Source organism: Eutrigla gurnardus (assembly GCF_963514095.1).
Source record: "Eutrigla gurnardus genome assembly, chromosome: 3".
Lineage (NCBI taxonomy): Eukaryota > Metazoa > Chordata > Actinopteri > Perciformes > Triglidae > Eutrigla > Eutrigla gurnardus.
Genome location: NC_139917.1, coordinates 1,080,704 through 1,103,378, shown reverse-complemented (window position 1 = coordinate 1,103,378; position 22,675 = coordinate 1,080,704). Strand labels below are relative to the sequence as shown.

General features: G+C 44.2%; 1 protein-coding gene and 1 long non-coding RNA gene across 2 annotated transcripts in view; one reads left to right on the top strand and one right to left on the bottom strand.

The window, feature by feature from the left end:
• LOC311010493 overlaps positions 1 to 22,675 on the top strand; it is a 315,498-nt gene that overhangs the window by 106,018 nt on the left and 186,805 nt on the right. The window lies entirely within an intron of this gene.
• Positions 1 to 22,675, bottom strand: part of kdm2aa (lysine (K)-specific demethylase 2Aa) — a 67,778-nt gene that overhangs the window by 24,834 nt on the left and 20,269 nt on the right. The window contains exons 2-12 of the mRNA XM_084004949.1: positions 22,393 to 22,531; positions 21,610 to 21,688; positions 20,619 to 20,665; positions 17,473 to 17,651; positions 17,255 to 17,361; positions 17,047 to 17,140; positions 14,617 to 14,770; positions 14,427 to 14,542; positions 13,999 to 14,125; positions 2,801 to 3,054; positions 2,605 to 2,682 (exon numbers count right to left, since the gene is read on the bottom strand). Coding sequence (XP_083861075.1) covers positions 2,605 to 2,682; positions 2,801 to 3,054; positions 13,999 to 14,125; positions 14,427 to 14,542; positions 14,617 to 14,770; positions 17,047 to 17,140; positions 17,255 to 17,361; positions 17,473 to 17,651; positions 20,619 to 20,665; positions 21,610 to 21,688; positions 22,393 to 22,531 — 1,374 coding nt within the window. The remainder of the gene's footprint in view (positions 1 to 2,604; positions 2,683 to 2,800; positions 3,055 to 13,998; positions 14,126 to 14,426; positions 14,543 to 14,616; positions 14,771 to 17,046; positions 17,141 to 17,254; positions 17,362 to 17,472; positions 17,652 to 20,618; positions 20,666 to 21,609; positions 21,689 to 22,392; positions 22,532 to 22,675) is intronic.

The window sequence follows — 22,675 nt, the reverse complement described above, 5'->3', positions numbered from 1 at the left end:
ATAGTGTATGTATATTTTTTAACTAAACCATTTTTTACATCATAACATTTTAAATTAATAGGAAACCAAATTTAAAGTTACATGTTCTGTTATCCATTATTCCATTACTTTCACGGTATGGTTTAATTCTCGGTATGGAGATATTTTAATATCTATGGAGGCAAAAACTCTGCCTCCAAGCTTCGTTAAATTCCTATCTCCTATGCGGCTGCTCAGTACAATCATTGTTCCACACGGACCGATTTTGAGGAAGCCAGGGCTCCAGAGTGCGTCCGATAATGTTTTTTCCCCCCCACAGCATACAGAGATGAATCACCATGGTCTGAGCCAATCAGAGGCCGAGTAGGGGCGGGCCTAGGTTTCTGATTGGCTCAGATCCTGGTCTCTTCTGTGAATTTGTGAGGAAAATTAATCAAGAAGTGACTTGAGCATCAAAAATAAAGACAACTGTCGATAGTTTTTTTCATACAGAAAGTGCCCGTAACACCGGTCTCCCCTCGCGGTGTAAGATACCTGTCATGTCTCTTCGTCTCCGTCTGAACAGGTGTTGCGAAGCCGTGTATACTCAACAAAAATATAAACGCACAAACTTGAAATGGTGAACAAAAATAGAATGTCATGACATTTGCTCAGATTCTTGATGCATTTGTTTATGGAATGATTTGTTTTGCTCAAACCCAGTAGTCCAGTGTCACTTGGCCACTCCTATTGACTACAATCTCAGATTGAGTATTTCAACTCACGAGAGTAATGGAGCATGGCAGAGTGGTGGTCAATATGCGTGACCAGTACACAGACACTCCTTATGGTCTGGTCAATAAAAGGGCACACCAAAATGTGGACTTTTGTCACTTGTCAATATGCCACAGATGTCACAAATCATGAGGGAGCGTGCCATTGGCATGCTGAGTGCTGGGCTGAGCGTTGCAGCTGTGGCAACACAACTGAATGTGCATCATTCCACTGTCAGTGATGAGTCTCGGCTCCAGCTGTACCATGCTGATGGCAGACTCCGTGTTTGGCGCTGTGTTGGTGAGCGTTACGCTGACGCCAATGTTCTGCAACGGGTGGCTCATGGTGGCGCTAGTGTGATGGTGTGGGCAGGCATTTGCTATGGACAGCGCACAAGCCTGCATTTCATTGATGGCAACCTGAATGGGCAACGTTACCAATTGTCGTGCCCTTTGTTGAACTCCATCATCTGACCTTCCAACAAGATCATGCCCGCCCGCACATTGCCAGGATATGCAGGGACTTCCTTGAACAGGAGGGTATTCCTGTCCTCAACTGGCCGCCGTATTCACCAGACATGTCACCTATCGAACACCTTTGGGATGTTCTGGATAGGCGTGTCCGCCAGCGGGTTCCAGTTCCCCAGAACGGCCGCCAACTTCAAGTGGCTCTGCAGGAGGAATGGGACAACATCCCCCAGGCCACGATCGACAACCTGGTGATGTCCATGCGTCCTCTGCGTGAGGCTAATGGTGGACACACAAGTTATTGAAGTTTGTGAACTTGGATCATCAACCCCCATTGTGTTCTTCCTGCCATTACTCCAGGACTTTTGTTTTGAAATTGATCCTAATGCTCGCAAATTAAAGCCACTTTATTGATAAAGTTGTACTGTTATTTTTGGATAGTTACTCTGTTTTGTCACATAACAATAACTACAAGTTTTTCTTTGTGCGTTTATATTTTTGTTGAGTGTAGTTAGTTTTAGTTTTAGTTTCAGAATCGTTAAAAAAGCACCAGAAACACAACCGGTACCGGGACAGGTGCGTGTTGTTTTGAAATGCCATGTGAGTTACAGCATGCACAAAAGTGCACAAATTTATTTTATTTTTATTCAGTCAACCAATTTCTTGGTTTGAAATGTTGTCTCTGTGACAATTTTGCACAAAACGTGCACGTTCTGTTTTGAAATGACAATTTTATGTTTGTGCCACTCACTGTTTAATGAATGCAGTTTTGTTAACTTTGACTTAGTTGTGATTTCCCCTTTTTTGCATGAAAGTTTAAAATGAGCATATATTAATGCAGACATATAGAATCATCATACAGGTGTGATTGTATGCATCAAAGTGTTAATTCAAAGCTAAGGCAAAATATCGAGACATATCGTATATCGTGACATGGCCTAAAAATATTGCGGTATCAATAAAAGGCCATATCGCCCAGCCCTTATAGCAACATTTAACAGTGGTTATAATATCACCAAAGACGAGCATTTTAAGTTTATTTCATGTATCTTTAGCATTTTTTCCCTTTTTTCTCATCTTTATTCCTGTTTCTAGTCATTGACTGAATGTGTTAGGGAATTAACAGTGTATATGGGAACTATATACAATGTTTTAAAAAATGTTATCCGATTACTCGATTAATCTATGGATTAATCGGTGGATTACTCGATTACAAAAACATTTGATAGCTGCAGCCCTATTTCTGATCATACAGGTGTACACACGAGGAACAGTAGAAGGAAACATTCGACAAATCAATACTAACATAAATAAACAATTCTTTCAAGTATTACTTAATCTGAAGTAAAGATTTTCAGTCATCCAGCAATAATGTGCTGTTAGACTAAAAGTAAAGACATCTTACTCTCTTTGGCCACTTGACGATGGGTTTTCCAGTGTAGGACAGTTTGGGATTGTCGTTGGCGTGTTCCTTCAGGAGAGCCTGCAGGACAGCAGAGACCAGAGTGATGGGAGAGAAAGCAGGGGGAAAGGACACACACACTGTCAAAAAGGAGTGTTAAATATGAGCCAGAAAGGTTTTCCACACAGAGCAGTCGTACCTTGATGTGTGTAATGAGTGCCGGGGCGTTGTGTATGCCTGCTGGGACACACTTCTTGTTGGAGGGCAGAGTCTCCAGTTTACCCAGCAGGTTCCACATGCCCTCCAGCTCGAGGGGAGTCAAATGAACTTTAACTGCAGGCTTTTCAGACTGCTGCTCTGAAGCCTCTTCGTCACTGTCACTGTCACTGCCACTGTCCTCCTCCTCCTTCACCAGCTCGCTGGTCGGATTTGAGCAGGGTGGCTTCTTCAGACCTGATGGAAGGAATGAGCAACATATCAAAGCACAGCTCTTCCGTCTCTATTTATCAATCTTCCCTCACTTCATGTCTCCGTCTGTTTATATTGTTGATATTGGATGGATGGATGGATGGATAGATAGATATATTTTATTGATCCCAAGCTGGGAAATTAAAGTGTAGCAGCAGCATTACACACAGTGACAACACAGTAACTAAAGATAAAGAACACAATAGGTAAAGAAACAACGTATAAAAATAGCAATATATAAAGTATAAAATGTATAAATAGCAATAAATTAAAGTGCAAATTGAAAAGTGAAAAAAATCAGGTGCAGTGAACAGATAAACATAATAGGCTAAGGGGCTTGAGGACTGTATTATTATGAATGAACAGAGTTTTAGCTGTTATTGTACAGTGTGATGGCATGTGGCAGCAAAGATTTCCTGTATCTGTCCCTTCGACAGCGGAGCTGGAGCAGCCTGTGGGAGAAGGTGCTCCGCTGTTTGACCACTGTGTGATGGAGAGGGTGCTGATCATTGTCTATGATGGATAACAGTTTATTCAGCGTTCTCCTCTCCACCACGGAGTCAAAATACCCCAGCCTGGGCGCGCAGTTGGCGGAGTGGTTAGAGCGCATGCCATGTACGAACGTACATATGCAGCCGACCCCGGTTCGAATCCCGGCCGGAGGTCCTTTGCTGCATGTCACATCCCCTCTCTCTCTCCTCATGTTTCCGATCTATCCACTGCTAATAAAAGGCGTCTATGCCTCAAAAAAATCTTAAAGGAGTCATCACCTGGAAATCGCAATTTCTCTTGTTAAAACATGCATATCTGTGTTTGACCTCAGTTGAAACTTGCCTGAAAGGCTGGAGTTTGAAAGTGGCGCCGTTTTTCCGCTTCTGCTCTTTTTCCGAACAGGAATAGCACACAAGGGTGTGCATTCCTAAAGCACGAGATTTTGATTCTGCGCCTTCGGTGACGTCACCGTGGCGGCTACTTGCATAAGCCCACCCCTCTTTCACCACCCAACCCCGCCCCGTCCGCTACCTGAAATCGCCGAAGCGCCGCCATTATGTTTTGGAGTCTGCATGCAGGCAAGCCCCCCCGGCTCTGTCCTTCCTGCGGAGAATCAACGCGCGCCTCATTACATATTATACAATGCACATCCGGACCAGTCAAAACCTCGCGCGTAATCTCGCGTGATAAAATCGCGGTACGAAAAAGGGTCAGAACAAGCTCAATGTTTGATTAAAATTTTTTTTTTTTTTTCTAATAAGTTTTACGAATTGATCCAAAGCGATCCAAGGGGGGCTGGATACGTATAAAACCAGGTGATGACTCCTTTAAAAAAAAAAAAAAAAAAAAAGACCCCAGCCTGAGACCAAGTACAGAGCCAGCCTTCTTGATGATTTTATCAAGTCTGTTGGGGTCGCTGGCTCTGATGCTGCTGCCCCAACATACAGCAGCAAAGAGAATGGCGCTGGAAACAACAGGCTCGTAGAAGATCTCCAACATCTTGCTGCACACGTTGAAGGATCTCAGCTTCCTCAGGAAGGCAGAGAGAGGAGGCAGACAATAGAGCTGTGTGCTGAGCTGAGGAGACAATGCCGAAGCCTACTAGACACAACCCCAGGTGTGAGGAGAGCCCTGAAGCTGACTTTAAGTGGGACTCATTGAACGAAAGCCTGGTTGCAATGAAAGAAGAACTGATGAAGAATGAAAGAAGAACTGATGGCAGAGCTGATAGATATGAAGAAAAAGATGGAACCTCTCCAAAAGGCGATGGCTGAAATCAAACAACTCCGGGAGGAGATTGGAAGAAAGACGAGCTGATAAAGGAGCTGGGAAACAGAGTGGAGGAGCTGGACCAACGCACAAGACTTCTGCGTTTACGCACCGAAAACGTATTCGTGTGGACAGGCCCTTAGTGCGACTGGTCTGTAGTCTGCTGGGTCGGATGGCTTCGGTTTCTTGGGGACTGGGACCAAGCAGGAGGTCTTCCACAGCAACGGGACTTTCTCCAGACTCAGGCTCAGGTTGTAAAGATGTCCCAGTACAGGGGACAGCTGGCTGGTACAGGTCTTCAGGATCCTTGGTGAGATACCATCAGGCAGTGGCGGCGCCAGAGTATTTTTTCTGGTTCAACTACAGTGGGGCTAACTCATACGGTGTTGGGGCTCAAATCAATGCCAGAATTTCAATGTGAATATATAACAACACCCAGTGGCGCCGCCAGCCGGAATCCTGTACGCACTGTGCGTACTTTTTTTGAAGGTGAACCGGGGCCGGATTGGAAGATTCAGCGGGCTAGATATTTAAATTATGCAAATCAGCGGGTGACACCAAACAACGTCTGCCCAAGCAAGTCAGAGCTTTTCTTTCTCTCACACACTGACCTGGACCTGCATTTTAGAGGACGATCGCGCGTGTGTGCGCGCGCAATTGCGCATTGCGTGTGTTGGCCCCTCTCCACTACACAATACAGCTCGGCTCTAGTCTCGTCACCTCTCTGCTGCTGAGCACTGTGGGCCGAGCCGATGCATGTCTCTCTCCCCGGGCCGGGAGAGTTATCATACCGTACTGTGCGTGTGTGTCCAAGCGTGTGTGTGCGTGCGTGGAGTGCTCACAAGCGTGCGCTTGTGTTTAGGGCGGGGATGGAGGGCACAAAAAAAATATTTGCACCGGGGCCTATCACCATGATATACGCTACTGATTTCACTGATACTGAAAACATTAGATTTTGTCTTAAAAAAGTATTTTTCCTACATTGAAATTGAATCCTGGCGGCGCCGCTGACAACACCCTCCCACAGATATAAACACGCACACACAGTGAGAGAGAGAGACAGCGAAACGTGAATAGTTACGTTAACAGCCGGGACCCGAATGGTCATCTTCCCCTGCAGGTGTCAACGGTGCGTCCGTAGTTTTATCCAACACGCCCGCCACCGCCATCTGTTGTTCCGTCCGACGACGTTTAAAAACAAATTTATCCATAATAAATTTTGACCAGCTTACTAACGTTAACGTTAGTGACTATAAGCCGCTAACGCTAACTGCTAGAGCCAGGTAGCTTACAAACTAGTAGCCTACTGTCTCTGTGTCGAGCATACACTAAAAGCAGGCTCACATGAGTGACGTTGACATACGGACAGTACAGTCTGTTAATGAACCCAGATCAGTGACAGTTGTCATCGCGGCTGCCTTAATGCCGTTACGACGTGACGTGGTGGTGCTGTTGGACTCCGCACTTTTCTTGGTTATTTTGTTGTTTTTTTCTTGGTGGTTTTATGGTAGGGCTAACACAATTCTTGATGGGGCTATAGCCCAACCAAGCCCCACCCTGGCGCCGCCGCTGCCATCAGGGCCTGCAGCCTTTCGCTGAAGCAGTCTTTCCAGCTGCCTCTTTACCTGGCCTGTAGTAATAAATAAAATACTATATATTATAGTCACAGTTTGTTTATTGTTGTTTATCGTTATTGCCCTCAATGTATGCACCTTAGTCACCATGACAAATTCCTCATTGGTGTAAAATCATTCTTGGCAATTAATATGTTTCTGATTCTGAATAAATGTTTCTGACTTCTCCGACGGTAGAACCGCTGTAACCAGCCAGCTGACGCTAGCTGTAGCCGGTGCGGGCCGACATAGCATAGGAGCTAGCCGTCCCCGGCAAACCCCGAGCAGCCGGGGGAGGCTGGGTGGATGTCCGAAGGAGGCATAGTTCTAAACTGAAGCCCACGGTTAACCACCATGTTCACGTGTCTAATCGATTTCCCCCACTCAGCGACACACCCGCTGAGAAGCCAACCCTGGTAATTGGCAGCTCCATAGTGAGACACGTGAAAATAGCGACTCCAGCAACTTTAGTCAAATGTGTTTCTTGGGCCAGAGCGGGCGACATCGAAGCTCAATTGAAACTACTGGCTAAGGATAAATGTAAATACAGTAAGATTGTTATTCAGGTCGGCGTTAATGGCACCCGATTACGCCAATCGGAGGTCACTAAAATTAATGTTGGCTCGGTGTGGATTTCACTCTACTGACCGAGACCTGGCTGGACAGAAATGGCACAGTTGCACTCATTGAGACAGCACCTCCTAATTTTAAATTCCTCCAAACCACCAGACCTGATAAAAGAGGCGGTGGGATAACGGCTCTCTTCTCTGATTTCTATAGCTGAAAGGAAATCCCCCTTGGGGAATTTACGTCTTTTGAGCACCTTGCTATATCTATAAATTGCAATGCTCCAATTTTAATCATCACGGTCTATCGGCCACCAAAATCTAAATATGGCTTTCTTGATGAATTCTCTGAGCTACTGTCCAAGGTCTCCACCGACTATGACAGTATAATTATATCAGGTGATTTTAATATCCATGTTGATAATAAAACAGACCCAGATGCTCAAAACTTCATTAGCTTATTGGAGGCATTTGACTTCACTCAGCATGTCTCAGGGCCCACCCACAATAAGGGCCATACTCTGGACTTAGTCATATCAAAAGGACTTAACATGACCATACCCTGTGTCATGGATGTTGCTATTTCAGATCACTGTTGCATATTCTTTGATGTGTCTGTTTTTCCTGTACAACAGAAGTGTACCCAAACAATCAAAAAACGTATCATTAACAATAACACCATTGAAACCTTCAAGAAAACTGTGAATGAGTTATCGTTGTTCATGGCCTCATCAACTGAGGATCCTGTGAACAACTTCAACTCAAAAATACAAAATATCATTGATACCATTGCACCTGTTAAAACTAAAAACATAGGAAAACAAAAAGCCCCCTGGAGAAATGGAGCGTTTGTTAGGCAGCTTAAGAGAAAGTGTCGCCAGGCAGAACGAAAGTGGAGAAACACCAAACTTCAGGTTCACCATGAAATCTACAAGGATAGACTCAATCATTACAACAAAGAAATTAAACAGGCCAGACAGTCCTTCTTCTCTAAAATCATTAATGAAAATATCAACAATAGTAAAGTGCTCTTCTCCACTGTTGACCGACTTATTAATCCTGACCTACAACCCCATCAGAGATGCTGTCCACTGAAAAATGTGAAGAATTCGCTACATTTTTCGACGATAAAATTATAGCTATCAGACAGAACATTAGTGCATCAACATCCAGAAATGAACCTACCCTCCAGTTCTCCAGGAATATGACTGCTGCCATGTCTCACTTTGCCCTTCTAGATAAAAAAAAAACTAGACGATATCGTTGGGCAGCTCAGGTCCTCCACCTGCTGCTTGGACCCTCTTCCTACCACATTCTTCAAAACTGTTTTTTACTGCTTAGCACATGAGGTATTAAAAATTATTAACTGCTCTCTTCAATCAGGTATATTTCCTGCAGCACTTAAAACAGCTGTCACTAAACCACTCCTGAAAAAGAGCAATCTTAATGCAACAGTTATTGCCAACTATAGGCCCATTTCCAACTTACCATTCCTCAGCAAAATACTTGAAAAAGCAGTTTACTTCCAGCTTAACAACTATCCAACATCAAACAACCTACTAGACTCTTATCAATCTGGTTTTCGACCTCACCATAGCACAGAAACAGCACTTATCAAAGTTGTGAATGATCTGCATATAAATACAGATTCTAATAAACTATCTGTTCTTGTGCCTAGAGACTGAGAGACTAGAACAATGGGTCGGCCTATCCGGCCCAGTTCTAAACTGGTTCAGAACTTACTTACAGGACAGGCAGTTCTTCGTGTCCATTGGAGATTTTGTCTCGGACAAAGTGGGTGTTATGTGTGGAGTACCCCAAGGCTCGATTCTTGGACCATTATTATTTAATCTTTATATGCTCCCACTCGCACATGTTATAAGGAAACACAACATAAATTACCATAATTATGCAGATGACTCACAACTGTACTTATCTATATCTGCGGATGACCTAAATCCCATTCACTCCCTAACCCAGTGCAGGGTTTTTCCTGGCTCAAATTGAGGCAGAGGTGGTACCATCCTGACCATAGAGCCAGTCGGCAACCTGGGAACGCCCCCGGGAACGCCCAATTCACGTGATACCCGAGGGGGAAAACAGCAAGAAAGCACACGATTTTGCCATTCACTCCTGGGGTGCAGTCGAATAGTCTTTTTTGCTGAGGAAGGTTTCTAACAGAAGAAGTGACCCGGAAGTAAACAAGTGGCCGCCATGATAAGAGCTGTTCGGATTCTCTAAATGCATAGGAAAGGAGCTCCAATGCTTCCTTTCAGAGCTCCTTTAGCATAGGATGCAACGGACCTTCCTATGCGAAAGGAAAGGAGATTACGCCGACCCACAATTATTTGCGAAAGCAACTTTTAAAGTGCCGACAACCTCGGCCGTTCATTAAAACAAACGATATGTGCATTTACATATTTAACATTAACTTTCATGCAGACATGTAGTAATTGGAATAGTGATAATAAATGTGTGGAAAGTGATAATAATTGAATGGTATTTATTTTATTTATTTCACTCACGTTACAAACTTGACAAAAACGAAACTAAAACCATAAATGAAACGTAAATAAAGCAACCGGTCAAACAGGAGCTGCTGGACCTGAAGCTGGTCAGTGAACCAGCTGTTTATAAAACCAACATGGGGAGAAGTGGACGATGCGCTTTTTGTAGTCCATTATTGTAGTTTCTCCAGCGCAGATGCACGTCAATCGCAGGTGCCGATCATCAGCTGTCAATCATCAGCAGCATTATAATGACGTAGTTTAGTGAAAGTCCGGTCGGATTTTCTGAGCACCGCGGTCGACTTTTCCTAAATCCTTTTGAGTTCTCCTATCGTCTTTCCTTAACCCCGTGACGTTTTCACCAGAGGTCAAGGAATAGGAGATAGGAATAGGAGTTAGGACCTTATTTTTTGACTATTCGACTGCACCCCTGCTTGTGATGGTACGGCAGTCGGCGGCGGCGACTCTGGACGCGCGCCGGGCCCTTCTCGTGGATCTCCCCCAGCTACGGTGCCCGTCGGGCCCCGTTCACGCTCACACCTCCTCGTGGGGGTCCGCGGGCAACATCCTTTAGGATGGCTAACGTGACCTGTAATCTCCCCAAAAATCGGATGATCATGCGGTCCAAACCCGCTACTTTGTTAAACCTATAATGGGGCCGTCTCGGGCTCGTCTGTCACTTCGTTCGGCGCGCTCCCCCCTCCTTCCCTCCTTCCCCGACCTTCGGGCCGGGGATGGGCCCCCGTCGGGACCGCATGTGCGGGCGCGGCAGTCGGTGGACTTTCAGTCTCCGGCTGACCGCGTTACGCGTGCGTAACCCCGACGGGACCGCTCTCGTGGGGGAAACGAGGGCAGCGTCGGCGGGTGGCGGCGGGTCTCGCTGCGGTCCCTCCTCCTATACCTCGGGATACCTGATGCTAGAGTCTGTAAGTCTCCCTCGAAAATTATGCGGTCCAAACCCGCTACTTTGCCAAACCCATGATGGGGCCGTCTCGGGCTCGTCTGTCACTCGTTCGACGCGCTGTTGATACAGCGCCCCCATAGTGGCGCAATGCAGCAACTGCATTTAAAATGACATCCATAGCTGGGGGCAGAGCGATATGGCGGCACAAAATTAAGAAAAAAGCTGGGGGCGGCACGAAATTAGCTGGAGGCGGCCGCCTCGCAATTTTGAACGCAGGAAAAACCCTGCCAGTGTATTGATGACATCAATCTGTGGATATCACAGAACTTTTTACAACTGAACAAAGATAAAACAGAGATACTCATCTTTGGTGCAAAGGCTCCGAGACAGAATTGCAACTCATCTCAGTTCTCTGTCCCTGGAGAGCAAAAGTGAGGCCAGAAATCTGGGTGTAATCATAGATTGTGATCTAAACTTTAAGAGCCATATCAATCACATCACAAAATCAGCTTTTTATCATTTAAAAAATATCTCAACATTAAGAGGCTTCCTGTCAAAAGCAGACTCTGAAAAATTAATTCATGCATTCATAACAAGTAGATTAGACTACTGTAATGGTCTATTCACTGGCCTCCCAAAATCAGCTGTACAGCGATTACAGTTAATTCAAAATGCAGCTGCACGCACTCTCACTGGAATAAAAAAGTTTGAACACATTACACCTGTTCTCAGATCCCTACATTGGCTCCCCGTGAAAACTAGAATTGATTTTAAAATTCTGCTACTTGTATATAAAGCTCTAAATGGCCTCGCACCTCAGTATATAAAAGACATATTCATCAGATATGAACCAGCAAGAACTCTCAGGTCCACCGGCAGCGGTCTTTTAAACATCCCTCGTACTAACTCTAGAGCAGGGGAGGCTGCCTTCTGTATCTATGCCCCAAGTAAATGGAACACCCTGCCTGAGGACCTGAGACACGCTCCTACACTGAGCACTTTTAAAAGCAGGTTAAAAACCTTACTTTTTTCTAAAGTTTATGACTAAGTTTCTGTGTGTATGTGCGTGTGTGTGTGTGTGTGTGTGCGTGCATGCATGTGTCTGTTCTGTATATTGTAAGATCTGTATAGGCTACATGCACTGGTCTCTTTTTACAATTGCACAGACTTTCTGCACTTGTCCTGTAATCATGTTGTCGCTATGTGTAAAGCACATTGTGTTACATTGATTTGTATGAAATGTGCTATAGAAATAAAGTTTGATTGATTGATTGATATGCAAAAATGATGTCGGACTCACGTAGTTTTCTCTGGTCCCCTGCCAAACTTTACTAGTGATGACATATAAAGCTACATGTCATCTTTCCACCACTGGCTGTCGAGGTGGTGTCCAGATAAAGATGTGGGCTTTGTTGATAACTGGCAGCCTTTCTGGGGAAAACCTGGTCTGATCAGGAGAGATGGCCTCCACCCCACTTTGGATGGAGCCGCTCTCCTATCTAGAAACATCGCTGATGTCATTGGGAGTCCTAAAACATGACAGACCAGTGTTGAGACCAGGAAGCAGAGTCTTACACACTTACACACTCTGCGCCTCCATTAGAGCAGTCACCCACCCAAAACCACATAAGAACGGTGTCTGTCCCCCGACCACCAAAATTATTTTGGTCCATAAGAAGAGGGATTTCACATGAACACCTAATAAAAATGAGCACTTCTGATGTAGTACAACAAAATAGGAGAATTAAATGTGGACATTAGATCTCTCTCATGTAAAGCAGTATTAGTCAATGATGTAATATCAGATAATCATATTGATTTCTTCTGCCTGACTGAAACCTGGCTGCGTGATGAAGACTATGTTTGCTTAAACGAAGCTAGTCCTTTTTCTTTTTTGAATTCTGGCAGTGTTTACACCACTAAAGGTAGCATGAGGCGGTTTCAGAAGTTGCCCAGTTAGTGCAACTCATCCAGGATGGCACATCAATGTGCACTGTGGCAAGAAGGTTTGCCGTGTCCCCAGCAGTGTCAAGAGCATGGAGGAGAGTCCAGGAGACAGGCCAGTACACCTGGAGACATGGAGGGGGCCGAAGAAGGACAACAACCCAACAGCAGGACCGATATCTGCTCCTTTGTGCAAGGAAGAACAGGAGGAGCACTGCCAGAGTCCTACAAAATGACCTCCAGCAGGCCACTGATGTTCAAGTTTCAACTCAAACGGCCCAAAATCGACTCCATGAGGGTGGTTTGAGGGCCTGACGTCCACAAATAGGGCCTGTGCTTACAACCCAACACCGTGCAATGCGATTGGCATTTGCTAGAGATCACAGAGATCGGCAGAGTTCGTTCGCCTCATTACTACCATGATTAACTTGTGTGATGGCAATTGTAGCTGTTTCTGCTCGGACATTAACACCGTGGTGGACGTTGAACTACGCCTGTCTCACCCGCCTGTCTCACCCGCCCGAGCAAACGAGTGACGTGGGGAACACCGAGGCCAGCTTGGGTTGCAAGATTTATAGTGTGCGCTAAACACTTAATGTGCAGCTTCAATCCCGCCTCGCACACGGCCACGTACATGTCCATATTACGTGCATTATCATTAACAATAAGCGATGCCGTGGTTGGGTTTTTTAAGCTCCTAGTCAGTAAGAGCTGTCTGTAAAACCTCAGCTATGTATAGCTCACAAATCTTGCGAGACAGATTTTTAACAAGACGCAAAATATCACACACTCTTTTTGTGAAGCGACCTTGAGTACTATGAAAGGCGCTATATAAATCCAAGTTATTATTATTATTAATCTCGCGAGATCTCGTGGCACAGGATCTCGTCACACCCTAGTTAATACTACCACAGTAGTACTACTATACTACTACCAATACCAAATGCAGTTGGAACCCAAGGGTCTGGGCTGCACGAGATTTCAGCCGTAAAGCCTATTAAGGCAGTTTTTTCTTGCCACTGTCGCTGTAACGCTTGGCCCTGGGTGATGTTGGGACTTTGAACATCATGAGCGTATTCTACTCCTGCTCAATGTTAAGTGTCCTTAGATGACTTCTGTTGTGATATGACACTATAAATAAAATTGAATTGATTCTGAAAGGTTGCATTATATACCAAATACTTTCCATCATTGACTGAATTGTTTTGACAATGAAGGAAGAATCTGAAGGCCGTCTATCATTTGGACAGACTGGAGGGGGGAGGGACAGCTAACAGATTGTGAAGAGATATTTGCTGAATTTGACAACAACTATATTGGATTACGATGCCTTCGCCCAATGTCAGCAGAGATCGGCCCCAGACCTCTGTGACCCTGAATAAGATAAGTGGTTACAGATCAACTTTGGATGACAGACTAAATTTCAATGTGCACATGTCTTTTTTTAATTAAAAAAATTTAAATGCATTCTGAAGGAATTTTAACAACTCTGTCCCTCAAAAGGACAGACAAGGAAAGTATAATGTAACCTCTAGTATAATAATTTACAACCAATCCACACAAAAGAACCGTCCATCATGAATTTGTTTTCCTCATACATACATCTACCCCCCCATGTGTGCCTGTGTTCATACCAATGCCCAGTGTGTGTTTCTGAAACTCTGGTGTGAGGTAGGAGGTCTTCGTCAGGCTGAAGACGTAGCGCTCCAACACGTACCAGCACATCTCGTAGTAGAAGGGATAACGAAACTTCAATGGAACCTGTGGTGAAGGTGAAAGAGGCACTTTAGCGTTACATGCACATACACTTCCTGCATAGGCCTAGAGGCGGGAGATTGTTGGGCAATCATTCCACAAATATATCACATCAACTGTATCATACAAAAAGGAATTGGTTTGAAAGATTTGAAGGAAAAATTTAAAAAATTTAAATCCAAAATACAGATGCTTCAAGAATAGTTTAATAATCCTATCATGACCCTCTGAATCGCAATCAAATCAAAACTTGAGGTGACTGACGATTCCCACCACTACATAGGACAGGAGTGTTGGTGCCCCTTACCCGCGTTCTATCTTCTATATTACAGATGTTAAGTTGCGTAGGGATGTTGAAGCTGTGCAGGAAGTTTCCTCCAAACACCATGGAGTCCATTGGGGTGTAGACGGCATGAATCCAACCTGGGTATAAACGCACACATTGATATTCTATTCCTGTCACTTCAACATATAGTGGGTGGGAATTAAAAATATACCCGAGGGTATGATGAAGGTGCAGCCCTGTGTCAGTTCAATCCTCTGGCAGTCAGATGCTCTGTCTCCCAGGAAAATGTCTCCCTGCTTCCCCGACAGCACCCAGTTCTCATACAGCTCCAGGTTCTGAGGGGTGGGAGGGATCAGCCAGAACACCTGAAAACAAACAACCCCGCTCACTTCACCATTCAACTACATTAGGTCACTTTGTAGTTGTTTACTGAGGAAAACAGAAATTATTACGTGGTGCTTTCACACAAAGGGAAAAAACAAAATACATTTCAGTTCCTGTTCACACAGATTTTTGCGATGTGTAAACAGGAAGTTATACCGACTGACAGGTAATTCATTGACTGGAAAGATTTGGTGATTGCCGTCCTGCATCATCATGGCCAATGTGGTAAAAAGAAATCCTGGTGACTGACAGATGTTTATGCAGCTCTTTAATGCTTCTGACGCGTTAATTACATTAGTATTATTTAACAATACTAATGTTAATCAAATAGAGACGGGAAAAAGAGCTCCCCAATATGCATCCTCTGATTTATATTAACCGTTTGCTTTTATCTGACCGCGTGTAATTTGTCAGTGTCAAGTGTGGGTCAGTGTACTTTGCGGCCATCCGACTTTCGTTTTGAAGTGGACAATCGGAAAACGGAAAACGACTCGGTAACGGTATTGTGTTCATGAATGGGAATCAGGGATGAAATAACAGTGCCATTTTTCATTCAGAAGTTTGGTAACATTCCATGCATTATTAGTGGGGAAATTTACGAGATATACACACTGTACCATCGCGCTATTACTAAGCCATTCGACTGATAGCCTTATCTTGACCAATGCTGACCAATGCTAAAAATGCTTCCGAGGGGGTATTTGGCTGGATGTCATGGTGGAAATTACCTAGGGTGCATTTCACTCCGAACCATCACTTTAAGTTACAGAAGGCAGGAGGGGAACTGTTGGGTGCGCGCTGCTACTTTCCTCAGTAGAACACCGGTAAAGCCACAGCGGACCAGCCATCTCATTTTGTCTTTTATTTTTTCTTCCAACGCCAAAGTCACATAAAGCACAGCTAATCATAACTCTACACTATGTTTATTAATCACTGTTGTTAGCAGGCTCCATGAGCTGGACACCTACTCACGGAGCGGCTCCCGGTCGGTCAGAGCGCAGCCGACCCCGGCACACCGAGGATCAACAGCTGAGGGGCGGCGGCGCTGAGGCAGAGGCTCCGATTCTCCCCGTCGGTTTTTAACCGCTTTTATGTCCGGGTCATTATGCTTTTGGTGCGTGTTTAAATCAGTAGGTTTACTTCAAAACACGAGCGTCAGAAGCTGTCAGAGCATTTATGAACAGTGTTTTAGAGCTCCCCCTAAATGTCTCAAAGTAGGCTTTCAGGTAATTTCACGGCATAACACATGGCCTTCCGGGTCATTAAAAAAGACGTACGGCAAAATCTGGAATGAAAAATGGTTATTTTATTTCATCCCCGAATCCCATTCATGAACACAATATCTAATATCAGTTAACGAGTCGTTTTCCGTTTCTGGTTTTCCGTTTTTAAAACGAATAACGGAATACGAGTAATTTTTCCGTTTTTCGTTCTTTTATTTTGAAGCGAAAAACTGGAAACAACTCGTTATCCGTTTTCCGATTGTCGACATCAAAACGAAAGTCCACGGATCAAGTGTGTGACAGTGATTCACAGTAACATCAAAAAACAAAACAAAAATCTAAAACTCCGCCCGCACCAGCTCATCTTTCCCAGAATGAGGGAATAAATTACTTTATCTCCAGAAATAAGATCGATTCAGGCTCTAGCATCCATATCCCTCCGACGCATGCACCACTCTTTTTTCTTTTCTTTTTTACAGGAGATGGAGCATCCCTCGCTCTGCCCAACAAGGGCAGTTCTCCAGAGAACGGCAGGACTTGACTGTACGTCTCCTCCTTTTCAGGAGGAGACCTACAGTCAAGTGTGTGTGTCCAGGACAGGATTGGATGAATGAGCTGAGCGCACGAAAAGCCCCATCTCTCTCATTCTTGGTTTGAAACTAGTTAAGTCGGACCAGTTCTGCCTAGTGCTGGTCTCGTCTGGTCCGTCCCGTCCAACACCATGTGTTCATGTGCCCACCAGTGTTCACACCAGTCATCTTGGAGCGGACTTTAATAGTCTTGTCTCTACCCTAATTCATCATACCATGTAGTTGATTTAACAAGACTATAGACGCTTATAATCATGTATTAATCACATTAAAGTGCACCAGAATTTATCTTATGTTGGTCCTGGTGATGCAGGATGACAATCTGGACCAAACACAACTACAGGTTCAACATAATTTGTTCTGAAACAAAAAAAAAACAACAACAAAAGAACCCAACAGCATTCATGTTTTGAGAGCCTGAAACTATGAGGCTACTGGCCTCACCTTGCTCCCTCTGAGTATGTGGTACCACACAGACGTCCCTCCAAAGTCGATGTGAAAGTCTGTGTAGCAGCCCTCCACACTCATCAGACAGTATCTGCAGAGACACATCAGCAATCTTTATATCCAAATTTAAAACCAATCCATACATGCATTTCTTTTTATCTGGAGAGGAAAATAATATGTTTTTCCGTTTTTTTGGCGGACTTACTTCTGTACTTTGGGGTATTGCATGTCGGTGATAGAGTTGGTTGAGTCTCTCTGTCTTTCTTTCAGGTGACGAGGCCACATGTTGTCCACCCAGTCTATTAGGTCTACCTACAAACACACAAAGACACATAAGGTAACCGACAACATGGTACTACTGAGAGTAGAGAGGCTGCTGGAAAGCTTCCGTTTGCATGAGCGTTTGATGAAGTGTGTACGTACGGTGGCGGGTCTCTGGACCAGGTTCTCCAGCTTTGTGTGGCTGAACTCCAGGCTGATGACATTATAGAGCTTCTCTCTCTGAGACGGAGGGGTCTCGTAGTAACGTGTCCACTGGGCCATGGACATCTCTGTCCCCTTCTGAGTGCTCACGTCCATCACATCTATCATGCGTCTGCTGCCTGAGAGGGTATTTTGGCAACGGCTAGTCACTGCATGCTAAAGACAACTTGTCAAAACAGCAGCTGGATACAGTACTGTGGCTAGACCACTTTGATGGCTGAAGAGCACCCGTCAAACACATATTTTCCTGAATTAAAAAGATGGCCGTCCCTCAGTTTCCACTGGAATTACATGCAGTTTAACTCAATTAGTCATTTGATTTCAAATAAACTATTGTGTGCCATCGGGCCTCATTCACCAATATCTTCCGATGTTTTTTCTTAAATTTGCTCTTAAGAAAGTTCCCTTAGAAAAACCAACACGGGATTCATGATGGGTTCTTAAGAACACATTATGCAAACATTTCTGCGGTTTATCTTGATGATTCCCATGTATTCTTAAATTGAAAGTGTGTGCCAGTTCTTCCTAATTAGCATATGTAAATGCACCACCAATGCTGATGAAAGGGGCATAAAATTGCAGGGCCGCCTGCAAACACAGAACTCGCACACAGATGAAAAATTGAGACGGAAGTCTTAAAAAGATCTAAAGACGGTGAACAAGCAGACACCAAGCACAGGAAAACGTCAGTCATTCTGAAGTGGAGAAAACAAGAACAAGCAAGCCATTATATTCTGTAGTGTCAGTAGTGGATATAAAATAACACTAAAACAAGATGTATGCGTGTGTGTATATACTGTATATACACATGCGAATTGTAGCCTCAGTTTCCTGTTCTTAGCTGACAGGAGTGGCACCCGGTGTAGTGTTCTGCTGCTGTAGCCCATCCGCCTCAAGGTTCGACGTGTTATGCGTTCAGAGATGCTCTTCTGCATACCTCGGTTGTAACGAGTGGTTATTTGAGTTACTGTTGCCTTTCTATCAGCTCGAACCAGTCTGGCCATTCTCCTCTGACCTCTGGCATCAACAAGGCATTTGCGCCCACAGAACTGCTGCTCACTGGATATTTTCTCTTTTTCGGACTATTCTCTGTAAACCCTAGAGATGGTTGTGCGTGAAAATCCCAGTAGATCAGCAGTTTCTGAAATACTCAGACCAGCCCGTCTGGCACCAACAACCATGCCACGTTCAAAGTCACTTAAATCACCTTTCTTCCCCATTCTGATGCTCAGTTTGAACTGCAGCAGGTCGTCTTGGCCATGTTTACATGCCTAAATGCATTGAGTTGCTGCCATGTGATTGGCTGATTAGAAATTTGCGTTAACGAGCAGGTGGACAGGTGTACTAAAGTGGTGAGTGAGTGAGTGAGTCTCATGAAGGATAATGTTGCTCTGAATCTGCTGGATATTAAAGAAAACAACTGTTTGTTAAAATGTTATGAGGTGATAATTTAGTGGAGAGATGACAGCTTATTTCGAAGTGACCCAAAACAAATCTGCTTTAAGTATTTTATTGGCATATTTAGAGTCAATTGTCCCATATTACTGATTTGACTTGCCAACTGTACTTTTTCTTCATTGCTGAAATTGTGAAATGTGACTGGTGTGTCTGACCTGGAGCTGAAATTGTTGCTATGCATAATCATGTTACTAGGTCATCCTTGCTGCCATGCGGTTAGTGCCTAGTTATTTGCGTTTAGCATGTCAACAACCTTGCTGGGACCAGTAGCCCTCATCACCTACACACTGTCCGGGGGGGCTGGAAAATCATGCACACATCACGTGCAGACAAACTGGAGGGGTCTGCATCAGGGTCCTTGACTGAGCTTCCAGGGGTCTTTAAAAGGTCTTCAGCCATTCTTGAACGGTCTTCAGATGGGTCACATAGAGGTCCAGCAAGACTTTACAGACATGCTTAACCACATTCCTATTTCTATTCAGCCAAAAAGATATGAGCCGTGCGTGTCCTCATTCGAGGCGCAAACTCAGAGAACTGTTTAGCAATATATAGGAATGAAACTAATCACTTCGACCAACAGGCTATTTTTTTTTTTTTTTCGGTTGTGCTCCCTTCTCCGGATACAGCATCCACTGAATGAGTAACCATCCATGCATCTCGTTTTAGTGTTATTTTACATCCACTACTGACGCTACAGTAATGGCTCGTTTGCAGTTTTCCTGCAGCAGTCGGTGTCCTCCACTTCATAGCGACTGAAGTCTGGAGTCTGCTTGTTCACCGTCTTTAGATTTTTTCTTTACTTCTCGCTCAACTTTTCTTCCTGCAGTCTCATGCTGTTTTATGGGGATTGGCGGAGCGTTTACGCTTGCTAATTACAAACAACTGGCACAGGATTTCATTTTATGACGACATGCAACTCTTAATGATAAGAACACAGGTGCGAACATTTATGCAGTTTAAGAAAATGTCATCTTTTTATGATCAATGCATACGTCAATAACTTATCAAATAAAAATATAAAACATTAGGTAGCTCTAGATTCTTGAATGTCACGATATACCTATTGTCATGTTACTGCAAATTAAACTCTTTATTTTGAGTTTTGGATTCACTGATATAAATATAAATAGATATTTTAAATATTTAAAAATTAAAAAAAAAAATTAAATCAGGGAGTTTGCATGTTCTCCCCGTGTAAGCGTGGGTTCTCTCCGGGTTCTCCGGCTTCTTCCCACAGTCCAAAGACATGCAGGATGGGGATAGGTTCATTGATGACTCTAAATTGCCCGTAGGTGTGAATGTAAGCGTGAATGGTTGTCCGTCTCTACATGTCGGCCCTGTGATAGACTGGCGTCCTGTCCAGGGTGTACTCGCCTTCGCCCAATGACAGCTGGGATCGGCTCCAACCCCCCCGCTACCCTGAATACAGGATAAGCGGTAGAAAATGGATGGATGGATTTTAAATATCTCATAGACTATATTCATCAAGAATTTAAATCTATAGATTTATTGATTGATTAGTTTAGTCTGTCTGCTCTCGTGTATGTTATTCTTCAATGACTACACCCGAGAGCAGCATCTAATTCATTTATTCATTTAGGAACAAAAATGAATTTCTGAAGTCTTACCAACAAACATCTTGACGTCATTGACACTGAAGTCAGGATCCGGCATCCTACGGAACAAAAGGTTACTTAACATATTGCAAGTCTCATGTTGTTTTGTTTATACATCAAAACTAGGGCTGCACATCTCTCTGTGATAAACTATTCGATATGTATATAATACACAGGTTACGATTTGATTCAAAAACGATATCCTTTTATTACAGACCGATTCGATTCCATACAGTGTAAGAACGATACGATTCGATTCTACGGTTAATATTTACGGCTTAAAGAAGCCAATTCTATGAAAGTGACAGTACAATAGTTTCTTTTCAAATATGTAAAATACCACATATCCCCAAGCATTGTGGCTGTATGGCACTGGCGCAAAAAAAAAAAAAAAAAAAAAAAAAACGAACAACAAAATCACAAGTCAATGTATTTATTTGTAGACATGGACCAAAAAAAAAGTCTGGCTGAATGGTTGGATGGCGGTCACAGGACAGTGTCGTGGACGCTACCCGTGCTGCGGCCACCTCTTGTGGCGCAAGTTGAGACACAAGCGATTGACATTCAAAGCCATCCGTCTCTCACATGCGGTCGTGGAGTGCCTGTGGTCACAGGGGAGCGTCGCAGCCGCCTACCTGCGCCCTCCTCTCCACCTCCACCATTTTCCGTGTGTTTATCACTCATACCAGCTAGGCAGCTACGGCATTTCGCGGGCTGCTTCAGCTCTTGCGATACCCAATCCATGACTCTATAACCGATTCATCTAGGAATTAATTGATAATTCGTATCGATTGAGGAGGCTGCTACCGATGCAGTCGTATCTCTTGTTGAACCGAATATACGGTCGCATCGGTTTATCGTTCACAACCCTAATCAAATCATGTCGGTTTTGTTTCCCTGATAGAGAAGAAAGAACAACCATGCCAACAAAAGAATTGATAAAATAGAATAAAGTAGCAATATAGATGAGAAGATCAAAAAGGGAAAATAAAGAGATTCCTACCTGATTCCCAGTCCATCAGGCTTCTCAATGAGGATTGGGTCCCTCAGGCCACCTCTCTGGATGAACTCATATGTTAAGTCTGTTATGAAATATGTATGAGTCAAAGCAAGGAGACCTCTGGAGATACATGTCTTACGCAGAAATATTTATTGATGCCTGATGTACATCGTCAGAATCAAGGTTTGAGCAGTACAACAGCTCCGAAATCAACAGTGCAGTACCAACCCCAATTCTGCCTCCTGTCCCTCCTGGGAAAGCATAAAAGCCTTAGTCATCTTGAGGAAGCTGCCATGGCGTCTGTATTATGTCTAAGGGAAGAACTTTGTGTTCGGCCCTGAGAGCAGGGCTCCAGACTAACTTTTTACATTGGTCGCACTGGTGCGTTTCACGCAACAATTCACGCAACAATACACATTTTACACCTTTTCTTTACAATTCCCATAGACACCTACCTACGGTACCTCACGGTACCCACTGTGTTTCTGGTGCTTTTGTAACATTGTGATTTTGAACGACGATGCTCAACAGTAAAAGCAGCGTTCCATGCCAGGCTCTGCTGACCATCAAGCGGGCTAGTCGGTCGTAGTTTTAAGAACCCGTCGTTTGAGTCTGTCTCTGGTTCACCGACATTATGCATTTATGGTGAAGAGTATGAGCAGAGCCTGGCTGGGGCGGGCGATCTATCTATCCATCTATAAAAAAGGACCCTTGCACTCAGGGCACTCTTGCTATGTGGCCAAAGGCCCTTAAGCCTTGACACAACTTTACTTTGTGTTGGCCTACCTTTTCCCTCCATGCGAAGGACCCGGTCAGAGCTGAACCTCTGACTGTGGACTTTCTCCTCCAGGTCGAACATCCTCCTTCCATCAATCTCCTCATCCGAGATGCCATCATCATGGTAACGTCGCCGGGTACCAGCCCGCTACGGATATAGAAAGAAGGGTGGACCAGTGAACATACAATAATGAGGCATAGCCTCCAGACAAGCCACATTTTAAGAGAAGTTTAAGTACCTACCATACTAGGTTATCATTGAGCTACACCCCTGATATGTCTGGAGGCTATG